The sequence below is a fragment of the Carassius gibelio genome, chromosome A18 (genome assembly GCF_023724105.1).
Source record: "Carassius gibelio isolate Cgi1373 ecotype wild population from Czech Republic chromosome A18, carGib1.2-hapl.c, whole genome shotgun sequence".
Lineage (NCBI taxonomy): Eukaryota > Metazoa > Chordata > Actinopteri > Cypriniformes > Cyprinidae > Carassius > Carassius gibelio.
In genome coordinates, this window is record NC_068388.1 from 1,251,250 (window position 1) to 1,278,749 (window position 27,500).

The 27,500-nt window shown below is 34.9% G+C and overlaps 1 protein-coding gene across 9 annotated transcripts in view; it reads left to right on the plus strand.

The window, feature by feature from the left end:
- The first annotated feature begins 7,211 nt into the window (after nt 1–7,211).
- LOC127934519 (CUGBP Elav-like family member 4) overlaps nt 7,212–27,500 on the plus strand; it is a 55,208-nt gene continuing 34,919 nt past the window's right edge. For all 9 annotated transcript variants that reach the window (XM_052531953.1, XM_052531954.1, XM_052531957.1 and 6 more), the window contains exons 1-2: nt 7,212–7,608; nt 11,259–11,341. In XM_052531953.1, the coding sequence (XP_052387913.1) occupies nt 7,383–7,608; nt 11,259–11,341 (309 nt within the window). In that variant the 5' untranslated portion in view covers nt 7,212–7,382. The remainder of the gene's footprint in view (nt 7,609–11,258; nt 11,342–27,500) is intronic.

The window sequence follows — 27,500 nt, forward strand, 5'->3', positions numbered from 1 at the left end:
TCAAGATGCATGTTTGAATGTGTGAACTGTGTTGTGTGACATTGTAATCTGCATTTGTGTTTCTTCTGAGAAGAGGCTTTTTCACAGGTCAGTACGCTTTCAGACGCCTTCATTGTGATGCTTCTGAGTTAATCCTTTATTGGGAATTATCCAGTTCAGCAGAACTTTCTGTTTAAAGCTTCCCTTACAAGAGCTCAGCGGCCAGCTGAATTAGTTTAAGTCCATTTATGATGATATTAAAACAAACATGCAGCGAAACGATTAGTTTTAATCCTCTCAAAACCTCTTTTTGACCAAAGCAGTGTGTGTGTGTTAAATGTGACATGGGTCACAGTGTTTCTGAGGATCGGTTCATTTCAACAGCACTTTGCAATCTTAATCTGAAAAGAACTAAATAATAAATACAACAACAAAAAGATTAATAAAAAATAATAATTAAATCTGGAAGCAGCATTCATCAGAGTTCAAGCGGATTAAGACATGTATGGTGTTAGGGTCTAGGCCGATATGAAAGCATTTAATATTTATATGCTTTTGAGTAGATTTGGAGATGGTCATTTTTTAATGATCCCATTATGGCTGTCCAAATGGTAGAGTTCAACCATTTTTGATAATCATCGTCCGAAAAAATCTAGAGGATTGTACTGCAGTGGTTTTGAGGTTTGGTGAAATAGCTGGGACCTTAAGTCAAAGTTATAGAGAATGAGGAGATTCGTCATGTGCTATGAATATTGTTTATGCGTCATACATAGCGCCACCCAGTGACTGATTTATTTCATGCTTCACACAGACCACGAGAGCCAAGATTCAAACAGACCCAAAGTATACGTTCATAGGCCGATGGCAGCCATGTTTCTTCAGAAATGCGAAGCTCCTAATAGACATTCATGGCACCTTTGACCAAGACACTGCATTGCCAATTTTCAAGTCAATTAAAGCAATTTTCATGTTTTTTTCCCAGCTTGGACGAGGTCAGTGCATGCCAATTTTCAATTCGATCAGACGAAGTGTTGTGTAGATGAAGTGGATTTCATGTTTTTTTCTGTTATAGCGCCACCAAGTGTCCAAAAGCTAAAATATTTTTACTGTGACCTCGGACTGAGCGTCTACACACATGTACCAAGTTTGGTGAAAATATCTAATTGTAATCAAGAGTTAAAACCATTTTAGTAAAAGGCAACTGCTACTTCAAATATTTTGGCGTAGCTGTAGCTCAATTGGTAGAGCATTGCTCTTTCAAGCGTAAGGTTGGGGGTTCGATTCCCCGGGAACACAAGTTGGGTAAAAATTGATAGCGCTTTGGATAAAAGCATCTGCTAAATGCATATGTTTTTAGTTTAGATGATGCATGCCGAGTATTGAACAGATTGCAAAAATGGACTATGAGGAGTTCGAAATTTATCACATTTTGTTCATAAAAGTTTAGAAGTTTAGAGTCCTGCGTCTTATTGTTTTGATTATACTTGTGAGGAGCAAATGAATGTGTGTGGTTTGTTAAGTTGATGTTTGCCGTTTGCTGTTGTTTGATGCTAATGAGCCTGATTTCCTCAATTAACACACACTCATTTAATTATTATGACAACTCATGTAAGATTAGATGTGTTGGACTGTGACACTCATCCTCTCTCTCTCTTTCTCTCTCTCTCTGAAGACAGCTGGAGGTGAACATAGATACATTACAGTATGAGATTCTGAATGATATCAGAGGAAACAAGGTGTTTGATATCATTATTACGAGACTTTAGATCGAGACGAATCCAGCACTGATCTCAGATCAGGTGAGTAAATCAGCTCCATCACATCACGACCTGCTGCAAACCTGTAAAACACCCTGTGTTCGTCAGAAATTCACAATAAAAATACAGTGGCAATGTTTCTGGTATTACAGCATGGCATATTGGTTTACACCTTATACTAATACATGTATTTGAAATACTATTTTGTATTTTGTATTTAAATACCTTTGTAAAAAGTCAAATGTATTTTGTATTTAAATTCATTTAATCTTAGTGTTTTTGTATTTTTGTATACTTTTTAAAATACCAAATACTTTAAATAGTATTTGGTATTTTAAATACATTCCCATCCCTGTTAAGAGTTTATTATTGTGATGTAATATTAAAATACCAGACAACTACCCAAACTACCCAAATCTCTTTTGTAAAAGCAGGTGGTAAAACAGAAACCACATTTGTTCATAGATGATGTAGAGAAATAATAATATATAAATAAATAATATTAACTATTAATATTAAAAAATTTAAAACAACCTAATGTATGTGATAACACAAATAATAATAATAATAATAATAAAATATATTATAATTTTGTCCTTTTATTGATTTTCATCATCATCCATAAACCTATAAATTAATATTTTACAGTAAAATTACATGTAATCTGATATTTAACCATTTACAGTTTCCACAGGTAACTTACTGATTTTAATGTGAATTATAGAGCATTTATTCATTTATTTATTTTACAGCAAATAATATGGTAATTCATAGCTTTTACTTCCAAAAACCATGAAACGATACATAATTTTACAGTAAAATTGCAGTTAATTTGATGTTTAACCATTTACAGCTTTTCACTGCATATGTTAAGAAAACTATAAATTTGACATTATTTTACAGTAAAATTAAATGTAATTTGATGTTTATTTAACTGTAAATTATATGGTAATTAATAGTTTTTACTAGCAAAAAAATGATGATTTACAGTACTTTTACAGAAAAATTACATATAATCTGATGTTTAACCATTTACAGCGATTCACTGCATATGTTAAGAAAACTATAAATTTGACAGTATTTTAGAGTAAAATTACATATAATCTTATTTTTAACCATTTATAGTTTTCCTGAACATATACAAGGCAATTTATAGACAAGCAATTTATTTTTACAGTGGATATTTTCTGTAAAAATGACCAAAACTGTTTACAGCACACTCCACCTTTCTCTTGTTCCCTTTCAATTCCTAATTTCCTAATAAACCAGATTTTGGAGTGCCAAAAGTTGTCAATAATTCTACACATTCAGGTATTTAGAGAACCAAACTGAAGTTGTGTGATTAACCGTAGCAGAGCGATATTCAGCGAGCGCATTATAGCTTCTGCTCCTCATTATAGCTGTGTTTTCTCATCTCTGTCTCGGTCGGCTTCAGAGGGCCAGGGGCCGGCAGCCGGAGAGGATTGTGGGATTCATTAGCTGGATGACTCATGGCAGTGTGGGTGACCTCTCGTGTGTTTGTCTTTCACGGATTTGTTCTTTTTTCTGCATCGTGCTGGAGGCATTAAGGGTCGGACGGAGTCTAAACAGAACAGCTGCTGCTTTAAACAGATCGCTCTGATGTCGCTGCACAAATGAGCTCTGAATGTGCAGAACATAAGAAAGCAAATCATCAACTCAGACAGTGCATGTGTGGAGATATATAGACCAATGAACAGTTTGTCTGTGAAAAATGAGCTGAATTGAACAAAATCCTCATTTGATTTAATGTGTGTGTGTGTGAGTGGCACGTCCTGATTTTGCCAAGTTCGATGTGTTCCTAGGTCGACATATTTTGTTGACCCTGGAACAACATTTTACTCCAAAAATATATTCTTAACCATATCCCTACACCTAAACCTAACCTTAACCATGAGTAATCCCTAAAATCAGAGGAAATGATAGATGAATGACACTGATGTACAAGCACCAAACACTGATTTTAAGCGTAAACTTCACAAAATCTATAAACTGGTTCTTCAAATCTGATTGGTTAATCACAATGTTGTTCCAGGGTCAACAACGATGTTGTCCCAGGAACATGTCTCACTTGGTAAAATCAGGTTCTCCGTGTGAGTGAGTATACACACACACACACACACAAACACACACACACACATACTTACTTACTTAATTTTTCCATAATTTGACAAAACATTTGCATGTTCATGGATTAATGGCCTCATAACATGCAGATAAAAAAATACAATATTTAGTAGCAAAATACTATTTTATATATATATATATATATATATATATATATATATATATATATATATATATATATATATATATATATATATATATATTTTTTTTTTTTTTTTTTTTTTTTTTTTTATGGTAACACTTTACAATAAGGTTCATTAGTTGACATTAATTACCTACTTTAGTTCACATGAACTAACAACGAACGACTATATTTTTAGTAAACAAAGATGAATAAAGACTCTTAATAATAAATGAATTGTTCATTGTTTTTTCAACATTAACTAATGGAACCTTATTGTAAAGTGTTACCAAAATTATTTATTTGTATTCATTTTACAATCAACTGAATGTTAATTTCAACAGTTGCTGATAGATTTTTAAAAAAATGTCTATATCTGTTAATAATCAACGAACCTTTAATGAACCAACAATGAACAGGTCTATAAACAAAGATGAATTAAAACGGTAACGAGAGTATTGCTTGTTAGTTATTGCTAGTTAATGCATTAACTAAGGAAGATTATTGCAAGTGTTATTTATTTTAATTAAAATATTTATGATTTCATTATGATAGTAGCCCCTTGCATTTCTCTCATTAATCCCAGGATGGGAAACCCTGATCTATAATACAGCAATTATACTTTTTTTCCTGAAATACTATAGATGGCTATAAATCCTTTTAGATAACTGAATTAATATGAGTGTGTGTGTGCATATGTAATCTAACATTATTTCTAAGCTCTATAAATATTAATTTGCATGCATAATTTTAATGTAAATGTGTTCCTAATGAGGTCCTAGCGTGCTGCATACTGCATAGTTTATCTGAATACTGTATTTATATGAAAACAAACACATTATGCATTGATAAACCACTTCAACATATGACTTAAATCTGATTTCTGGTTCAGTTTGAACAGTCAGTGGGATTCCAGGTTAATCGTTCAGGACATGACGTGTAGTTTTCTGTCTTTTCTAACTGATGTGGATAAATCAGACATTGACATCAGCTTCTGAACAAATGCATCTGATTCCTTCACGCACAAAATTACAATGGGACACAGGTCGCAGTGTGAACATGATTAACATGCTTTAATTAAGTCAGCAGGGTTTTGCCTCCAGCTCTCGTGTATCTCAGTGTGAACGTCTCTATCGTACAGGTGTCTGTCGTTGCATCAGTATGATTGAAAAACCTTGAAAATATAATGACATCAAGCATTCAGTACCTGCTTTTGGGATGTGATGGTCACAGCTGAGGAACACACAAAATCACAAGCCCAGTAAGCATCACAGGGGCCAAATTAGTAAGGCTTTTATGCAAATGAAAGCCTCCGGTGCTGTTGACGAGGAGAGCCACTCCAGCTCAGCTCATAAAACGTTGCAGGATGCTTTTATAAATGACGTGCGGAGGAACAGGAGAAAAGCTCCAGCAGCCGCTGAATGGAGATTCGCACTCCCTGAGGTGATCTGGCACTGAACGAGGAGGGAAATTAAACACAATAATCGTTAAGAAGCGATAGAATCAAGAAAGTCATCTGTTGAACAGCAAGCAGACACGTGTCAGAATATGAGCACAAGAGCATTTCTCAAATATAAATCAAATCATGATTATCATCTGTTCTCACACTTTTGTTTCAGCTGTTCATGTTCTGTAGTTCTGATTAATTCTGTTAAGCAGCAGACAGTGCGTGTGTGTGTGTGTGTGTGTGTGTGTGTGTGTGTGTGTGTGATTGAGTTCAGCACCACGGACAGCAACTGCATGTTTAGTAAAGTCCGAACGATGCCAGTCATAAACAGAAGATCAGGTTCATCTTTAAAAGGTAAATAATAAAAATAAGAAGAAGAATAAATTTGCTTCACCATCTTTCTGAGCCCTAAATAAGAATTTTCTAGAAAATCTGAATAGAATAACCAATCATATAAAGCATAAATGTGAAGTTCGAAGCAGTCAATACCATGGTAGAATTATTTTAGTGCATATTTAAATGCTATTATGTATTCTAGTCACTTTGTTGTGTGTGTTTGTAATTTTTAGCAGTTGTTTATGTGTTACATTTTATCTATTAAATTTCATATAATTTGTTTTATCCATTTATATTTCATTTATATTTCAGATCTTGCTGAGATAAAAGGTTTATTATACTATATTTTATTACAGTTTATTTGAATTCAGGTAGGCCTAGCAAAAATGCTTTTCTGTGGTTTTAATTTTGGTTTCATGTTTAGTAAACTATAATAACCCTAAGGTCTCAGATTATAATAGAGAAGGACTAACATGCTTTATAGACAACTGTAGTTGTTATATAGTTGTAGTTGTTAATTATTGGTTGCACTTTATTTTACAGTACGTGTACTAACATGTACTTATAGTGTACTTACAGTGTATTTATCTAAGAAAGTTCTGGTAATACAAGGTAACTACATTGGGTAGGGTTAGGTTTAGGGGTAGGTTCAGGGTTAGTACCCAGTTATTACATAGTTATTGTAATTACTATAATCAGTACATAGTATGTACATGAGGAACAGGACTGTAAAATAAAGTGCTACCAATTATTGTATATAGAAAAATACCATGATAATATCATGGTACTTTGCGGGGCAACAAAGTGTTATTACCAAACAAATGCTTTTTTATTGGTTTATATTTTAAGTAATGCAGCTAAGAAGCTCAGCCAAGCAAAAAAAAAAAAAAAAAAAAAAAAAATCAATGTACTCTATATACTGCACATTTTAAAATAAAATCTATATTTGGTCGCCAGAACATGAAGAAAACATGAATGTTAGAAAATAGTAATAAACAATGTTTATGTGTGTTTTCAATTGTGGGTGAATTCAGGTCAATTTTGACACTTTTTGCATTTGAGATTAAAAAATGGGAAAAAATGTCTCAATAAACCAGAATTCATGCCTATTTCAGGTAGAATAAATAAATTGTTGCAATTTTAGAGGTTATTTACATAACCACCAATTAAATGGTCAAAGCTGCTAAACGCATATTGATTAAAAAAAATATATATTGCTTTTATAAAAATTCGCTCCGTGTTTTCAGATCCTTTAAACGCCGTGAGGTTTGGCTCGTGGCTCCGCCCCCCCCCCCCCCCCGGGAGTACCTTCACTCACAGCGCCCTGTGATTGGCCGCCGCAACTTGTTATGCAAATGAGCCGCGGCTCTCTTTAAAAGAAGCGAGCTGACGTCACGAGTCAGAGTGGCAGCTGACACACGCGGAGAGAGACAGATGGAGAAAGTGAAAGAATCCTGAGGAGAAAACACGGGAAAACCGAGAGAGGAGCGTCCCGTAGAGCCGTGATAGAGGGTTGGGAAGAGTAAGAGGAAGAGAGATTGAGAGAGGAGGAGTGGATGGTAGAGAGCCGGAGACACAGCGCACGGGAGGGAGAAAGATGGCCTCGGTAACGGCGGAGAATGGCTTCAGCACCGCGGACAGCTCCGGTAGAATGAACGGACTCAACAGCGCGATCCCGATGAAAGATCACGACGCCATCAAGCTCTTCATCGGTCAGATCCCGCGCAACCTGGACGAGAAAGACCTCAAGCCTCTGTTCGAGGAGTTTGGAAAGATCTACGAGCTCACGGTGCTCAAGGACCGGTTCACCGGGATGCATAAAGGTCGGACTTGGCTTTTTTTTTTTTGCTTTGTATGTGTGTGTGTGTGTGTGATCAGCACGTGCAAATCCGCCCTCTTCTCAACATGCATGTGAAAAACCTTTAAAGTGTCATCATGCATGTTCATAAAACTGCTGGTGAACTTGAACTATTAATTAAAAAAAAAAAAAAAAAAAAAAAAAAAAAAAAATCTCGAAACCAAAATGCTTTTACATTCTCCAAACCTTTAATAAATATCGAGGTCTCCAGAAAAGCCACAGATAGAAGCCTAAAAGGGTTTTAAGTCAACATCACTAACTCAACCTATGTAGATACATTTATATCAATAAAACTAGTTTAGTGGGTTCAGTCATGTAGAAATAGCTTTTTAATGCAACAGTTGCAAGTTAGCACTTTTTGCAGTGAACGAAATGTATTAGGATCATTGAAGAAGCTTTTATTTTAAGCGTGAAGTGTGTGTGTTTGTGGATCAGAGCAGCATCAGTGCAAACACAAATCCAGATGAAGTAGCGTCCAGCCATTTTCATGACCACGTCTGATGAGTCTGGAGTTATTTTGGGCTTTTGCATGGGGAGATTTCTTCTGTATCACCTCTTCTAATCATTCATATCCCTGGATGTAAGTTTCTCTATCACAAGGCATATTGCTTTTATGATTTGCACTGGTCGTCTGGCCTCAAATCATCTGCGTTTTACTCTAGAAAGTCAATTGAAGTTCATTTTAATTTGTCATTGCTGTGTATTCTTAATCGCCTTTTTAGTTTAAGCTTCCTTGCATTGAATTTTTCCTCTGTGCTTTTTGAAACAGAATGAAACTCCTCATTTGAGATAGTTACAGAGACGAGTCATGTCATGCAAAAAAATAAATAAAAAATAAATAAAAAACCTTTTATGATTGGTTGCAATGAGCAGATATTTTACTAAAATTTTAAATATGTTTAAGCATGCAAATACACTATTCTTTGGTTTTGTTTTGAATGCATTCAGCTAATTTGTAGTTAATCAAGACCATAAAGCTTGTCTGTATTTATTAAATCATGCATCTTCATTATGCACACATTCTCTTCGATTCACATCATTTTTTATTGTGTAACATGGATTTGTTCTGTGCACACTCATATTGTTCTTGTCTTTCATTAGAATATAGTTGAAGGCAAGAAAGCATCAACATTATACAGACATACATCTACAAGTGTAAAGGGCAGAATATTTCCATTATGTTCTTATTTATTCCTTCATAAAGTCTCCATCTCTCTCTCATTCTCTTGCTGTAATTACTGTTGTGCAGGTTTTGTGCTGATGGTTCCCAGCGGATCAGACGTGTAGCTTTAAAGCTGTAAATGTACATTAATAGGCCGGAGGAGAGTCAGGGAGGGATGGTGACACACATACGGCCGTCACTTACAGTAACACGAGGAGCTGTTTAGTGTCCTCAAACCCTCTGAGAGTAACACACAGAGTTCCAGTTAAAAAACAAACCCACATCAGCAGCAGTTTATCATTTAATGCTCATATGCAAGGAACAACACCTTGCTTTTTTCTTCCACTTAACACATTTAAAGTGCATCACCAGGAACACGTTTTGGATTAATAAATGCAGCTGGTTGTGATCAGTGCTGTTGTTGTCAGTATGCAGTGACCTCAAAAGACTTCACTTAACCCTGTAAAGCCTGAACATATGAAATAATAGGGAAGTTTATCAAACTTTTATTATAATTCTGATGCTTGTGATGAAAATCAGTGAGATCTCTATAAAAGATGTTGATGTAAAATGATCTAAATATCAGTCGTGGCTCTATATTTCTAATAATCTGTGTTAGTAAGATGAGACTGAAACCATTACTTGATCCAAATCAGTCAAGATTTGACAGTAGAAAGAAACGAGAAGCTTGAGCTGGACCTCTGTACAATTATACTAAAAGATCTTTGACTGGATAAAAAATGTGTGTGTGTGTGTGTGTCTGTGTGTGTATCTGTGTGTGTGTGTATCTGTTCGTATCTGTGTGTCTCTCTCTGTGTGTGTGTGTGTGTGTGTGTCTGTGCATCTGTGTGTGTCTCTCTCTCTCTGTGTGTGTGTGTGTGTGTGTGTGTGCATCTGTGTGTGTGTGTGCATCTGTGTGTGTGTGTGCATCTGTGTGTGTCTCTCTCTCTCTGTGTGTGTCTTTTATTTCATGGTGGAAAAAAAACACACATGTAAACGAAGAGATGTAAACTCAGGACTGCGAGATAAAAAGTCACAATTACTTTCATCTTGTAAAAAGGCTGGATACCGTGCAATACACAACTGTAGCTATACATTGTATTAAAAATAATGCAGTTCCAAGCACTGGACTTCTGGGATGAGACTGCACAACAATGGCAACACAAGCACAAAACATGCAATATAAGACACAACCGTGACCTTTTACTAACAGTGAACACACGAGCAAACTCGGTTCACATAACTCTGTGAGTAACTGGACAGAACTCACCCAGCTGCAAGGCATTCTGGGTAACCAGCAGCATCACAGTGATGCGTGAGCAGCTGAACTGCATCCGCTGAAAATGCAAAAGCAGATCATAAAAGATCTGAAAAGCTTCAAAAGCGTGTTTGAATCAAGTGAAACTTTGATGTTTTTTTCTGTGGAGTTTAACTCTCATGGTCTGTTTTGGGTCTCAGACGCCCGTCACTGTTTTAAAAGCTTTAAAATGAACTGTATGTTCATGCATGAAAACATTCATGTAGCATTTTCACATTCATTTGCAGTGCTGCTTTACTGGTGGATGTGTCTGGAAATGCATATGTGGAGATTTTTATGCAATTTGTCTAATTAATACGATTCTGAATATTGTATCTCTCTGATATTTTGATTTTTTTAAATCTCTCTGCTGCTCTGAAACTGTATTCACATTACACACACTTCAACCATATACTGCATGATTCTAAATCTTAAAAAAGAAAATTATTTTGTTCTTTCTGGCTTTTAATTTAAAAATACAGATGATTTTGATCTCTGTTTATTTCATTTCATTTTTTTATTTCATTTATTTTTCCATTTTTTAAAAATGTAATTATTTGAAACGTTTAATTTGAGTCTCTCTGCCTCTCTGAAAACTGTCCACCCATTCACACAATTAAATTAAATTAAATTAAATTAAATTAAATTAAATTAAATTAAATTAAATTAAATTAAATTAAATTAAATTAAATTAAATTTTATTTTATTTTATTTTATTTTATTTTATTTTATTTTATTTATTATGATTCATACATTATTCTTATACCACACTTTGATTAACTTTTGCTGTTTTAAACTGTGCTTTATAAGTAAATTGACATAAAAAAATTACTGAAATATTTTTAATTCTTTAGTTCTAAAGTTTCTTTGCAGCCCTGTCTACCCCTTCACATTAGAAATTTAATTTAATTTAATTTAATTTAATTTAATTTAATTTAATTTAATTTAATTTAATTTAATTTAATTTAATTTAATTTAATTTAATTTAATTTAATTTTATTTTATTTTATTTTATATTATTATTATTTTTTATTAATCTTGTACCTCAGTTTGATCAACTGTAGTTGTTTTAAATTGTGTTTTATAAGTACACTGGCATTGAAATGGACTTGCTGATGGTGTTTGCTGATATTTTTCATCCGTGTGTGTGTTTCAGGATGTGCCTTTCTAACGTACTGTGCCAGAGAGTCAGCGCTGAAGGCCCAGAGCGCTCTCCACGAACAAAAGACTCTTCCCGGGGTGAGAGACACGTTTTTCTTTTATTTCTCTCTCGCTCTATCTCCTGAACTCATAATCAGCAGCTCTGGTGCTGCTGGCAGCTGATTGGCTGTCAGTTCTGTCTGATGTCATCAATGAGGTTTTTGAGGACAGAGTCTGACATTTGAGGAAGATTAGGCAAATAATATCAGACTCATTTTTTAAAATGTAAAGGAGCTCATGTCATTTTCTTCAGCTGTGTTTGTCTGATTTGCTTTTTGGATTTGAACAGTAGACTTCACACGATTTCAATGTGAAGAGACGATTAAACATCATAACATATTGTGGATTTCTAAAATATGTCAATATTGGGTGTGAAACTATATAATTATATATTATAGTGCAAAAGAAGACTCTATGGATTTATAATTTCAGCAGGAAATAAACATAATGGGTCAGAAACCAATAAAACCTGGCCAGAGACTCTGGGCTCCATTAATGCTTTTCAGTATTCACACGCTTGAGTAATGTCATCTTTTTAAATACATAAATATGAATTAAGGTTTAATCAATATTGTCTGCCACCTGAGAACAACGAGCAGACAGAAGACAGAAGTGCATTGCATTGTGGACTGCAGTATACAGTACAGTACGTATATAAGTCTACAAGGTAACGGCTGGCTACATAAAGTGTGCTCGTCAGCTGAGACCAAATATGTATGTGTAATAAACGCTGGAGAATCTGGTGTGAAGTGTGTTTGTGAAAGGAGGCTGGTGTCTAAATAACTCTAAACAGACACCCTGATCACAGCTGAGACACCAACACACACACACACACACACACACACACACACACACGCACACACGCACACACACACACACTCGCCTTGAGAGGAAGAGAAAACAGAAGGACAGAGAGAATAATCGTGCTGAGCTACTATTGCTCCTGGAGTGAAATTCATCAAATTAAACTGTGATTTAACAGTTTGGAGTTGTTTCTTCTGTTCAACAAGGCTGTATTTATTTGATACAAAAATGCTATAAAAATTTTAAAATATTATTAAAATTTAAAACAGGTGTTTTCTATGTCAATGTATTTTAAAATATAATTTATTTCCGTGATCAAAGCTGAATTTCCAGCATCATTCCTCCAGTCTTCAGTGTCACATGATCTTCAGAAATCATGAAAATATGATGATTTACTGCTTGAGAAAGATTTCTGATTATTATCAATGTTGAAAATAAAAATGTTTGTGCAAACTGTGATGCATTTTATTTTCCAGGATTCACAGATGCATAGAAAGTTCAAAAGAACCGCATTCATCTGAAATAGAAATAATCTGTAACATAATACATTTCAGTTCTCATGCATCTCTGCTGAATAAAAATATGCATTTATTAGATCTATTTTAATATTGCATGTTATATATTTACAATTATATATATTTTTTTAAATTATAAATGTAATCTAAAAATATATTATATAAAATATTTATAATTGCAACAATTAAAATTATAATAAATGTCTATATTGTTGCCTCACATCAATCTAATGCATCCTTGTTGAATAGAATAATAATAATAATTAATAATATATATTTTTAAATTATTAAATGATTAAAAAAAAACAGCAATTTCAGTTTAAAATAAACTAAAAGTTGATTTTTTTCTTGCTTTGTATTCTTGCCCTAGTGCATTCTGGGATTGTCGACCACAGTCAAGTATGTTTTCTTAAAGGTGCAGTAGCCAATTTCCTAATCGGTGGAGGATGAGAGATTTTGATGGAAAAATAAACGACTGGCACATAAACATAATCACGTCGTAAGTGTATGATGTGAGCCCTTTTTAAAAATCCTCCAGGATGTTTTTCTCTGTCTTTCCTCGTCCTCGTTCTCTGATTTGACAGACGTGTGTCTGACTGAGTGTCAGCTCGGCTCCTGACTGGCGACCCGAGGTGTGATCCGTCAGATTGATGGAGGGTCAGACGTGTCTTTGAGGGCCGGAGGATCGGGGAGACTCGATCACCTGCTGCTAATGCAATGACATCCGGATGCCACGTTTGACTCCGCTGTCAAAATATGACGTGAGCTCAGACTGAACTCACGTCTCGTCCTCTACACTTGGCATATGACTGGCTTCTCTGCTGATGTTCAATCAGGCTGATGTGAGCGGCTACTGACCGTGACAAATGACCTGACCAAGCCAAAAACATCTACAGTCAAATCAGCTTAAATCAGGAACAATTCATAGGAATATCTCACCCTTAAATGTACATGTATGTCCTTCTATGACTCTCTTCTGTGAAGCACAACATTCAGCAGGATCTATACATGTCTTAAAGGGACAGTTCACCACAAAATGAACATTCTGTTATCATTAATTAACCCTTTAGTTGTTCCAAACCTGCATGAGTTCCTGTCTTCTGTTTTTTTTTCTTATACATAAAAAAATATATATTTTGAAGAATTTTGGTAAGCAAGCCTTTGCTGGTAGCCATTCACTTACATAGGGTAAAGCATGAATTAAAATAAAATAATACAAATAAAAATTTCAGATGAAAAATAAAAATAAAAATTCAGAATAACAATTTAATATTTTATCAAACAATTAACAATAAAATGCCCTATAAAATGTTTCAGTTTTTCAGAAATTTGTGTTTATATTTTCCATTTAATGGTTTAATTAAATGGTTTAAATAAACTTTAATAATCAGAAGTCATAAAACTTTAAAGCTGTAATGATTTATAAAAAGAATAACAGTATTAAATGTTTTATTTATTCTGAAATTTATCTGGATTTCATTTAAATGTTTAAATTGCAATTTTTTGTAGTCGGTTCAGTTTAATTTAAGTTGAAATTACTTAAATTTTTTTAAGTTGAAATAGCTGGACATTGTTTACAGTGATCATTCTACTGTACAGCAGTAATAAATGTATGTCATAATTTCTTAAAGTTAAACCAAACTTTTATTTTGACAGATTGTAGTTCATCATGACGTGAGATTACTCTGTCTTTCCTCTCAGACCTGCGCTTGTGAAAGTCTGCAGCAACAGACGGGAGTTTTTTCCCAGTAAAATCACATTTATATAATGATTTAATCCAATCATCTTCCCCCCCCCCCCGATCTGGTCTCAGCGCTCATTTTGACGAGGGTCTCAGTAATGGATCCTTAATGAGGCCTGAGCTCATAACGAGGGTCAGACGGCATCTGTGCTGGAGACACATGTACTGCAATATGTTTATTATTATTGTTATTATTATAAATAATTAAATGTTTTATTAAAAAATAATTTATTAAATTATTATTTATTAAAATGTTTATGAATAAATGAATGAATAATAAAAAAAAGTGTTTCCCCAGTTTGTTATGCCTATTTTTTTTAATGAAATAATGCACACACAGTTTGATGGTCAATAAAATAAAATAAAATAAAATAAAATAAAATAAAATAAAATAAAATAAAATAAAATAAAATAAAATAAAATAAAATAAAATAAAATAAAATAAAATAAATTATCTATGGCCAATAAATCAGCAAGATAAGTTCTCTGTTCACAATGTTTTCTGTTCACTATGATTCTCTCCAGATATTACAGACCTGCTGACGCCACACAGTTTGCCTTGGTTGTTCCCTGAGATCTGGCTGGTTGTATAATGTCGTGTTGTATAAAGAGTCTAGCAGCAGTCGTAAAGGACATTTAGTTTAATTCAGATGTTCACCTGATGAGCAGCTGAGGGAGGTTTGTGTGGTTCTGCGTGTGTTTCGGAAGCAGACTGAAGAAGGACGAGGCCCGAGCAGATGGAGATGTTTGAGCTTCATTGTTCTCCTGAGTGGAGAATAAACTCGGTCCTGAGGCTGAGAGCGTGTGGGATGCTCAGGTGACACACATGTCGGCTGAACGCTGCTCTAGATCTCTAACAGAGCGCGAGCATCACACTGAAGTCATTAAAGCTTTCTGCTGAATCTGTCTCCTGTTCTGCGCTGCTGCATCCTCACATGGACCGACGTGTCTGACTCTTTATAGTGAGGAGCAGATGGACGAGTGTGTGTGCAGAGCATAACCTACACCTTTTAATCATTTCATATTATATTGAAGTCATAATCAGATCTCATCGCACAAGTTTTCATTTTTGGGTGAAATATCTCTTTAATTTTGGATGTCATGGTTTAAGAGTCATGGAGACACAGATGAAGTACCAGAGACGGTGGATATTTAGAGCTATTTAAAACTCTCCTTAATGGTTAAAGTTTAATTGAGGAAGGATGAGCTCATCCGAACCATCAGCTCATCGATGAGATCATCGCAGCCTTTTCGTGTTTTGTCAGGGACTCGTTATTTAATGCATCTCTACCTCTATCTCCATATGAAGAGTCTCTTTTGTTTCTCCTAGACAGCTGCAAGTATGAGTACGTAAGAAATACTCTTCCTCAGTATTTTTGTCTTTTTTTTTTTTTACAGTACAAACCTCTTAACTTTCATAAATCATATGCATTTGCTTGAGAAGCAAAATGACTTGATATAAAGTCATGTTTTCAGACGAATCAATACCAAATCGAATCAAGAGCTTATGAATCAGAATCGAATTGATTTATGAAATCAGTGTCGATACTCAGTTCCAGGCTTTATAGATGTTTTCCAGAGAGCATAGAATCATGAATTTAGTTATTAAACTCCACTTCCAAAGTATGATGTTTCCAGACTGAGCATCGTTTAAGATGCGTATCGAAGCCTTTGACTGAAACGCTCTCAAATATTAGGTGCCTAACGAAGCGTCTTAATGATTCGACGGCCTCGTGCCACACGACAGATTCAAGACTGGAGCAGAGCTGCTGGGATGCTTCTCTTCCTCCAGGTGTGTTTCTACATCTCCTCTTGGGAAACACATCAGTGTGTGCTGTAAACAAACAGAGGGAGGTGGAGACGCAGACTCAGTAATGAGTGAAACACACACTCACACACTCCAGTGGGCCGCCGTCACCTGCTGAACACTCTCCTCTCACAGAGAACACAACACACTCGAGGGTCATTACAAGTGAAAAACTCACTCTTATGATGCTCAGGAGATATAAGCTGCTGCCAGGCTGTAGATATGTGGTTGCTAAGGCATTCTGAGTGGGTTTTAATATGTTGCTGTGTGGTTACTAGGGTGTTCTGAGTGGTTGCTGGGATATTCTGGGTAGTTGCTAAAATGTTTAAAGTATGTTTTTTGTGTGTTACTACTGTATCTGGTTGCTAGGGTGTTATTAGTGGTTGCTAGGGTGTAATGAGTGGTTACTAGGGTGTTCTGAGTGGTTGCTGGGACATTCTGGGTAGTTGCTAAAATGTTTAAAGTATGTTTTTTATGTGTTACTACTGTATCTGGTTGCTAGGGTGTTATTAGTGGTTGCTAGGGTGTAATGAGTGGTTACTAGGGTGTTCTGAGTAGTTGCTGGGGCATTCTGGGTAGTTGCTAAATTGTTTTAAGTATTTGTTGTGTGTTACTACTGTGTCTGGTTGCTAGTGGTTACTAGGGTGTTATGAGTAGTTGCTAGGGTGTTATGAGCGGTTGCTAGGGTGTTTTGAGTGGTTACTAGGTTGTTATGAGTGGTTACTAGGGTGTTCTGAGTGGTTTCTGGGGCATTCTTTGTAGTTGCTAAATTGTTTTTAGTATGTTTTGTATGTTACTACTGTATCTGGTTGCTAGGGTGTTATGAGTGGTTGCTAGGTTGTTCTGAGTAGTTGCGGGGGCATTCTGGGTAGTTGCTAAAATGTTTAAAGTATGTTTTTTGTGTGTTACTACTGTATCTGGTTGCTAGGGTGTTATGAGTGGTTGCTAAGGTTTTCGGAGTAGTTGCTAGGGTGTTATGAGTGGTTGCTAGGGTGTTATGAGTGGTTACTAGGATGTTATGAGTAGTTGCTAAGGTTTTCTGAGTGGTTGCTAGGGCATTCTATGTAGTTGCTAAATTGTTTTAAGTATGTTTTTGTGTGTTACTACTGTATCTGGTTGCTAGGGTGTTATGAGTCGTTACTAGGTTGTTATGAGTGGTTACTAGGGTGTTCTGAGTGGTTGCTGGGGCATTCTGGGTAGTTGCTAAATTGTTTTAAGTATTGTTTTGTGTGTTACTACTGTATCTGGTTGCTAGGTTATTATGAGGGGTTGCTAGGGTGTTCTGAGTAGTTGCTAGGGTGTTACGAGTGGTTACTAGGGTGTTCTGAGTGGTTGCTGGGAAATTCCTAATGGTTGATAAAGTGTTCTGAGTATCTTTACTGCGTTGCTATGCAGTTGTTAAGTTGTTTCGACTGTTTTTTTTTCCATTGTTGTTGTTGCTACTGTAAGTGGTTTGAAAAAAATTTATCTGTTTTTGAATGAATTGTATGAATTGAAATGTATCTGTTTTTGAGTCAGTGATTCAATGATCAATCCATGCTTTGTTTAAAAATAAAATCAGCTGTTTTGAATGAATCATTTGAATGAGTTGCCGCCACACACCTGGGGGTTTTAGTGTCCCATTTTTATCCATGACAGGTCTAAACCAGCCAAAGTAACAGCACAAAAACACCCTTAGCACATTTTTATTTAGTTATCGCCATAGAAAAAATCCCCAAATATTTATATTTAGATATATAGATTTTGTCAGTATCACACACCGCTATTTCAGTGATACAGAAGAGTGAAGACGCATCCATCCCCAGGGTGTCACACACCAGATCTCAGACATCAGTGTGTGTGTGTGTGTGTGTGTGTGTGTGGCTGATGTATCATTCACCAAGGTCATTCTCAATTAGGCTATTTGTTGAGCAGAGCCGCGTGTCGCTGGTTTAATCATGCAGACAATGAAGACAACAGCGACAAAAGCAGAAATAAATGAGCCTCCCTGTTCTCATGCAGCTACACATCCATTAGCCTGAGTGTTTATGAGTCCCGTCTGCGTCCCGTTCCATCATAACAGGTCGCTCTTAATATCTCAGTAGTGGCAGGTGGGTTAAATAAGTTAGAAATATCAAATTTAAATGGGAATATTGCCAGCAGCCGTAAAGAGTAGACTTCTGTTTGGTTCTTCAGTGTGAAATCTGCTTCATATATGGATTTGTGGGATTTTAGACCAGAGAGATTTTACTTTGGATGCTTTAGGAATTAAGATGAAAGTGCATTTATCACTTTTATCCCTTTTATAGCTTATATCAAGAGAATTTGATATCACTGCAAAAATTATTTTCTTATTCTGTAGTTTTGTCTTGTTTTCCAGAACAAATAGTTTAACACTCTTAAAAGTTAAAAGTTCTTAAAAATTTTTATAATTTTTATTAATATATTGAATCTGTTAAAAATTTTTAATATATTACTTTAATATTTTTATAATGTTTTAAATTTAATTTAAGGTTTTAGCAATTTTGTTGTGTTTTGTCATATATAACAAATACTTCTAAAAATTAAAAAAAACAACAATATTACTAAAAGTAATACAAACTTATTGAAATATATATATTTAAATACAGTATATGTACACATACACACATTTTTAGTCAAGTTAAACTATATGAAAATATGAATCTTGGCAACAAGCTGAAATAACGTTTTTTTTTTTTTTTTTTACATATATTTTCTTTTATTTCAGTTAAAGTTTATTTTATTTTAAGTTAAAAAAAAGTTTTAATTTCAGTTTCAGTTTCAGTTCTAGTTAACTATGATACAATAGTCCATAATGTGATCTGATTAACTCCACAGCCGTATTTTTTATTCATTCATCCAAAATTTACCAAATTCTGTGAAATTCCATGCTATACAATAAATTCAATATTTACTGTATTTATTTATTTTTAATCCACATTTTATGCATCATGGAAATCATAGGGCCTTAATTGTTACAATCATGGACTTTGAGTTTCCTTATTTGGTCATGTTCCTGTTCTTGTTTGGTTAATTGATTAATCCCCACCTGTTCTCCATTCCCCAGATTACCTCCCTTGTGTTTAAACCCCTGTCTGTTTAGTTCTTTAGTTCTCTCTCTCTCACTCACTCACTCTCTCTCTCACTCACTTTCTCACTCTCTCACTCTCACTCTCTCTCACTCACTCTCCCACTCTCTTTCTCACTCTCTCTCTCTCACTCTCTCACTCTCTCACTCTCTCACTCACTCACTCTCTCACTCTCTCTCTCTCACTCACTCACTCACTCTCTCTCACTCTCTCACTCACTCACTCACTCTCTCTCACTCTCTCAGTCATTCACTCACTCTCTCACTCTCACTCTCTCTCACTCACTCACTCACTCACTCTCACTCTCTCACTGTCTCTCTCACTCTCTCACTCTCTCACTCACTCATTCACTCACTCTCTCACTCTCACTCTCTCTCACTCTCTCTCTCACTCTCTCTCTCACTCACTCTCTCACTCACTCTCTCACTCACTCACTGTTACATTTGCGTTTCCTCTGTTCCAGGCAGTTGCCCTAGTAACTCTGTCTCTTTAAGAAGGTGATGGAGCAAACGAACACCTGCTGGCTTCCTGCTGATTGACTCTTTCCGTTTCTCTTTCTCTTACACTGCCACTTTTTTATCTTGCAGCTGAACTTTCTAAGAGTGCGCCATCTGCGCGTCTCTCTGCGCTCTGTCTTCTCTAATAGTTGACATCACTTGCTGTTTTTAGCACAGATTGTTTTGAATCTGCATCCTGTCATGTGTTTTTCTGCTTTTACAGTTTCCTGATCTTCCTGCTGTAACGTGTTTCTAGATGGAGTATAGCGTTATATGTGGTGTGTGTTTGTCTGAGCATACAGACAGATCTTCTACAGCGTTGACACTTCAGATAAAGAACAGGATGGATTCATTTTCTCTCCTGGATTCATATTCTCCCCCATCAGCCTCTCAGGTGACAGGTGAACGGCCCAAATTGCTTGTCACCTCTGAGCGATAGGAAAATGAGCGTGTCCGGTAAAATCCCCCGACTCCATTTCCCTTCTTCCCTTTTCAATTAAACCTTACGTATGTTTGGTTCTGATAGCACACAGATGTTGACCCGAGACACATCCATCACGATTCTGAAAGGAGCGCAGCAGTGCTCAGAAACTGCTGGCACAATATCACATATCCTTTTTGGATCTTTAAAACAGGAACAAGCTTTTACGTGTCGTGAGTGAGTTTAATGGAAATGCAGCAGGATTTCACTATTTCACTAGATATATCAGACCCATTTGAATGCCTGTTGTCTTAAAGAAATGAAGATGTTGTGTTTGTCCTCAGCTGTCCTGATGTTTAGATTAATGTGTGAGATCCAGGATCTGGGCCAGTGCAGATTTCTTTTATTAAGATTTTTAGCTTTTTGTTGGCCAATGTTTTTTTTCCTATAATTATTATTATTATTTTTTGATGATACTATTTACTGTAGATCCTGTGAAAACCCTTAAATTGATCATGATGGCTATTTATTATATTTTTATTTCAAATTTGTATCATTTTGTTATTTCTTATGAAGGAAAATGCTATCTTTTTTTTCCTTACCACTGTTTATGAAAAGTGCTGTATAAATAACATGGTTAATTGTAGTGTTGTTTTGTAGGTTATTATAGTTTTAATTAATATTTTGATTTTTTTTTTACTTTTATAATTAACATTTTTCTTGTTATTTTAGTACATCACGTTAAACTAAATGAAAATTAGCTGTCAGCTAGCTGAAATAAAATTCTGTTTTTTTATTTTTAATATTTTATTTTTATTTTAATGTTTTATTTTATTTCAAATAATGACTTTTTTTCTATTTTACTATTTACATACTACTTTGAATAGACTTTTTATATTAATATTTATATTTTTATAAGATATAATTTATATATATATATATATATATATATATATATATATATATATATATATATATATATATATGTTTCCACGACAGACTCACATCAGTGCTTTTACACCCTTTCTTCCTCTGCGCTCAACACAAGCTCTTCATGTCTTCATCCCTGTCTTTAACAGATCTGCGTGTGTTTTCACGCTGCTGTTTCCACGTACTGTTTATTTTTATCCTCCACGACTAATTAGTGTGAACTGGAGTTAACCGCCGGCACAGACAGTGAACATCAGCACACGTGCACTATTGAGGGCAGGCGTGTGATTTCATCCGTGTTTGTATGTTCAAACGCTGCCGTCGCTCAGATTCTGATTCGAGTTTCACCGTCCCTTGATCCTGAGATAAAGTACTGCACTTTACTGTACTTTATCCTAATAATCATCTTTAAACTACCTTACATATATCACACAGTACCATGAAGAAACATCCTTATCTTTGAGCAGATATATTACATAATTTCTCTTGATAACACTAGAAGTACTGATTTATCATATTTTGAAATTGTTTTTATATATGTAGAAATAATAATAAATTAGTAAATTAATAAACTTTTATTTAAAAATTGTACTTTTATTTTATTTTATTTTTAAAGTTAAAATTAAATATATATTTTAATTAATTTATAATTTTTTGTTGTAATTTCTTGTGGGATTCACCCTTGTATTATGTGTGAAAAATATATGAATTTATTTTATTATGCATGTATTCATTTACTTATTATACTTATATATATATATATATATATATATATATATATATATATATTGTGTGTGTGTGTAAATTATTATTATTTTTTTTACAATTTATAAGTACTAAAATAATACATGGGATCATTATTATTATTGTTATTATTGTTTTATTTCAGTTATGGGTGTCAAATGATTAATTATGATTAAGCGTATCCAAAATAAATCTTTTGTAATTTCTATAAATATATGTAAAATGCATGGTCAAAATATGGTAAATATAGTAGAAAAACCATCACAAAATAAACAGTGTGTGTAAATATGAATTATGGGCCATTTCTTGAGTGTGTGTGGAGAGATTAGGTCAAAGCTAATCAACGGTCTAATACGATTTTTAGCCGTTCCCTCAAAGGCGTCTCCTGCTTAGCTGCTCCTGCATGATGAGACGGTTCGTCTTAAGCAGCGTTCGATCATGTTTCTGGCTTGTCTCTGAGAGAATGAGACATTAAGGTGTGCATCTGTGACCGTCTCTGTCTGTCAGCCCAGCTCACGGTAAAATATGAGCCCTCATCTAGTTCACATTCATTCTCCTGCTCTTTGTTCGGGCTTCATCTGTAACCATAATGCACCTGGCACGCTCCAGGAAGCGTCTGGCGTTGAGGAAACGAGGCACACACTTATTATTTGTCACGGCGTCTGTGTTGAGACGGGAGACGCTCGCTAACATGTGTCTGGATTAGTTTGGTCGAGCTGAGAAGGACATGTTTGTTTCTATCAGCTCACAGGCTCCAGGTTAAAAAATATGTATGTTTTATAAAATATATTTAGTAGTAGTAGAAGTATAGTATGCAGTATAATTATTATTAATTATGTGGAAGTATTTATTAGTATAATATAAATCCCAAATATAATAATTACATTATTTTGGATAAAAACATCCCAATAATCCATAATCTGGAGAAGACAAAACCTGAAACACATCCAGCATTAAGATGATTTTAACTCAAACACATAGAGTCTATAATCCAGAATAACACTTCCTCCAGTGAAAAAGTGTTCTGGTCTGAATCAGGAGAGAAATCTGCACAGATCAAGCACTGTTTAAACAGATCTAAACTGGATTTTGATGTGAGAGACAACAGCAGATGCACTTGTTCACTGGAGGAAGTGTTATTCTGGATTATAGACTCTGTGTTTGAGTTAAAATCATCTTAATGCTGGATGTGTTTCAGCTTTTGTCTTCTCCAGATGTTCACTGATGGACTGGAGTGCTGTGGATTATTGGGATGTTTTTATCAGCTGTTTGACTCTCATTCTGACGGCACCCATTCACTAGAGACACTGATGCAATGCTGCATTTCTCCAAATCTGACAAAGAAACAAACTCATCCTGATCTTGGATGGATTTATCATTTGATTTCATATTAAAGCAATAAAAGTTCAGAGTTTTGTGTTTTGAGTGGTGAGGTGTGTACAGTCTGTATAGACGAGTTTATAACAAGAAATAAAGACCAACAGGTAGTTTGTATGAGCTGTTGTCAGGCAGGAGTGTGTGTGTGTGTGTGTGTGTGTGTGTGAGTGTGTGTGTGTGTGTGTGTGTGTGTGTGTGTGTGTGTGTGCTGTTGTCAGGCAGGACTGTGGCTGATGTAATCCGTTGTAACATTTCTCCAGTCGTGTTCTTCTCCTCACACACTGTCACTGTGTTTAATGCAGTTAACTTCATCCTCTCGTCAAGCTCTCGACACACACACACACTTCTCTTCGTGTCATGTGTGTGAAGTGTTGTCTTCATCTGCGGCACACATGACGTTTCCTCACGACTCATGACAGTCATGGGCTGAAGGAGTTTCTCTCTGTGTTTGAGTCACTCAGTTTTAGAAACAGAGGAGATTGTGTAAGTGTTTTCTCCTCTGTTTCATTCGCTGCTGTTGTTCAGAGACGGCGAGAGCTGAAGGGCAGATGTTCAGACACACAGATGATCCAGATGATCCCCTCTCTCTCTCTCTCTCACACTGGGTCAGTGTCTCTCGCCCTTCAGGTACAGGAGCGTCTCTGTTCACTCGTGATTCTGCGCTGACCTTTCCATCCCTGAATGAGTGCAGACGAGGAGAAACCAGAGCGTATCACACACTCGACACTTTTGAAACCATCTGCTTTTGTTGCTAGTTTAATTAACTGATATCTCGCCTCATCGAACCTTTAATGATTTATCCTTCCTCAGATTAAAATATTAGTGCATTTTTGCAGCAGAAAGCGAGTGGGGAAGTGGCTGATGACGCATCTTTCATGATTGTTTAATTAAACCCATCAGCTTTTGTCAGAGACGAGTTTATTGGTTTTTTAGTTGCTTAGGTTCGAGGTTATCTACATGCTATTATACGACTAAAGGTTTAGGACGTATTTACTTGTAAAATACACATTGTTGATATTCAGAAATGTTTCTTGAGCAGCAATTTCAGCTATAAAACTGAAATAAAAACAGAAATAAAACAGAAATTTAAATGTAAAAAAGACATTTAAAATAAAAATGACCAAAACAACAAAAGTACCAGAACTTTACAAAACTATAAACTAAAAATGAAAAAAATTGAATGCCACAAAAATAGAAAATAATTCCAAATATTAATAAAAGTGTCTCAGTAATAAAAAAAATAAAATAAAATAAAATAAAAAACACTGCAAATGGGCTGCATTAAGGCTAGTAGTGGAGTGAAATGTGAAGTGAACTCTGAGATCCAAACGTCTCGTCTTTATCTGGGACAGTTTTTTGGTTTGTTTAGCGGCAGAGGTGAACTCAAGTTAAACCTCCTTCATGCTGATTGGCTGCTGCTCAAACCTCCTTCATGCTGATTGGCTGCTACTCAAACCTCCTTCATGCTGATTGGCTGCTGCTCAAACCTCCTTCATGCTGATTGGCTGCTGCTCAAACCTCCTTCATGCTGATTGGCTGCTGTTCTGCTGCTCTTCTGGGAGTCGTCCCAGTTTTTTCTCTCTACGTTCAGCCAATCAAAGGCGAGCAATGTCAGCAATGTGCAATGTGATTGGCCGCTCTGATGTTGGGCCAATCCGCCTGTCCAATCAGGTTTAGCTCTTGCAAGATTTCCCAGCTGGCATTGCAGCAGCGTGTGTGATGTTTACATCAGCCAAACTGTGCTCTGTTTACAATGTCAGTGACTTTTGTATTCGTGTTTATTGTGTGAAACATTAATGTCCCCGTGATGTTTATAAAGCATTTCTGACAATGCATTCATGTGTTTGTTCTCATTGAAGGGGTTTGTAAGCTCTTCTATGTACTGAAAATATTATAGTAAGTGTATTAGGGTTAGAATATAGATTAAATCATAACAATATCATGACAGGAAACAGGAAACAGGACAACTTTTATAATCTAAGTTAAAGTTCAACGCTTTTGTCATTTGCATTAGCTATTCTTTTTAAAATATTGACATTTAGCTTTTTTTTATTTATTCAAGTGTTAGTAATTTCAGTACTTCAACTTCATCTTATTATTGTTTTTATTTTATTGTAATTTATTATACTTCTTTCTATAATTATTTTTTTCTGTCAACATATTTTTTTTTAAGTTAACATGATTTTACTCAATTTTTTTGCATTCCTTTTTTTATGAAATTATAATTTTTATAGTGTTTTTCATTATTATTATTATTATTATTATGTAATTTGTTTACAAAAAGGAAATTTAATGAGAATCATACTGCCTGGTTAAAGGCAGCTGAACTCTAATGTGTAGCTTCATTAGAGCTGCTTTAATTAAATTACTCGTTAAAGAGCAAATTACACAAGCAAATGATGTGGAACACTAAACAGACAGCAGATATACAGCAGTTCTTTGTGTTTTTTAGGACACTGATCAGGACGAACATGTACAAATGAAGGAAGAGACAGAAAAGAGCCGCTTGTTTCTGTTCTTCAGTTCATTGTTGAACAGATGAATATGCGTATGAATCATCTGATGTGTCATCGTTGCTCAGAAGTTGCTTGTTCATGGTGTGCTGAGATCACATTGATGACATGAGATGCTCCTCTCGTTGTTTTTTCATCTGTGATTCATCAGATATTTCTCATCGTTTCATTGGAAAAGCTCTGTGTTGCATGATATGTTTTCTGGCCTCATGTTATCAGTACGGGGCGTCGAGTGCCGCGTGCCGAGCAGACATAATTAACTTTCGTTAATTAGCCATTGGATGAATAGAGCAATCATTAATCATTAATATCTCCCCGGTGAATCCTGAGGCTGTGAAGCACACAGAAGCGTCTGAATCAGAGGACACAGGCGTCTGTGAACAGAAATTGTGATGCCAAAATATACACTCAACTTTTGCTTTTGAGTTTTAAGGGTGATGCTCGTGAAAACTTGCTCAGGTCACATCAACTAACATTAAAAAGTAAAGAACATTATCTTATGGACATAGAAAATGAAGCTTTCATTTTTTCATCTTTTAATTATATATTTATGTTAATTTCCCCAAAAAGATCCCATTACTTTAATGTTTACTGTAAGAGACATTTTTTATGTATTATGTATTTTAAAATAGATTTTATTTTGTAAAAAATTATGCAGTTAAAATTTTTATATTGCAATAAACTTTAAAAAATATTTGTATTAAATTTTTTATGCATTTAAATAAAGACAGTACTGCCAATACAGCAGTAAGCTATACATATATATTATTTAAATAATTTTATAGAATTTAATAAGACAGTACTACTGTACTAATACTGCAATAAGCTGTAAAAAATATTTTTTATAAAATATTTTTATGCCATTTAATATATTAAAGATAGTACTGCTAATACTATACAATATGCCATAAATATGAATTTTAATTTAAATGTTTTTATGCAATGCGATATATTAAACACAGTACTGCAATAAGCTATAAATATTTTTATTTTAAATAATTTTGTATGCAAATTAAAAAAAGATTGCACTAATATATACATATCTGTTTTTATGTAATATTTTTAAAGCACTTTTATAAGTTACAGAATACTGCCATTACAAACACCGTGATATATAATACTTACAATTGAAGTAATATCTTTTTTTAAAATTTGTTTATTTGTTTATTTTTTTTTTTGCATTACACTAAAGAGAGTTTTGGGTGAATATGTGAATCTGAGTTAATTTTCTTCAGTTCTTCAGGATCTTCATCATGCGTCTCAGAGATAAGCGTCTGTTTTCTTCTCTTTCAAGAGTCACACGTTCCTTTAATTAATAATACAAAACAGTTAACAGATGCATAATTATTTTGTCTTCTGTGAAATATTAAATATGGATGTTGCATTGCATGATACAATGTTGCATTGTATATATTGTGTTTGTTCTGTGGCTGAAAGGACCTTTTGAAATGAAGAGCACATTTTCTGTGAAAACTTTTTGTGATTCTGACATGAGGCTCAGTTTGTGTTCTCACATTGAGCTGTTGTTTTGGGTGTTGATCAGGAGCAAACGTCCACGGCTAATCGCAGCATGCCGTTCCCCGTCCGTGTAGACCTGCGTCTGCCAATCACTGCAGCTTCTGGCGCTGTCATGGCGATGCTCGCATAAATTAGCATGCATTTGCATAAAAAGCTGCTTGTTTTGCAGCCTTCAACAAATGCCATTTTCTCTTTCTTTATCACTCTTTATCTCTCTTTCCTGTTTCAGTCTCTCTGCTGCA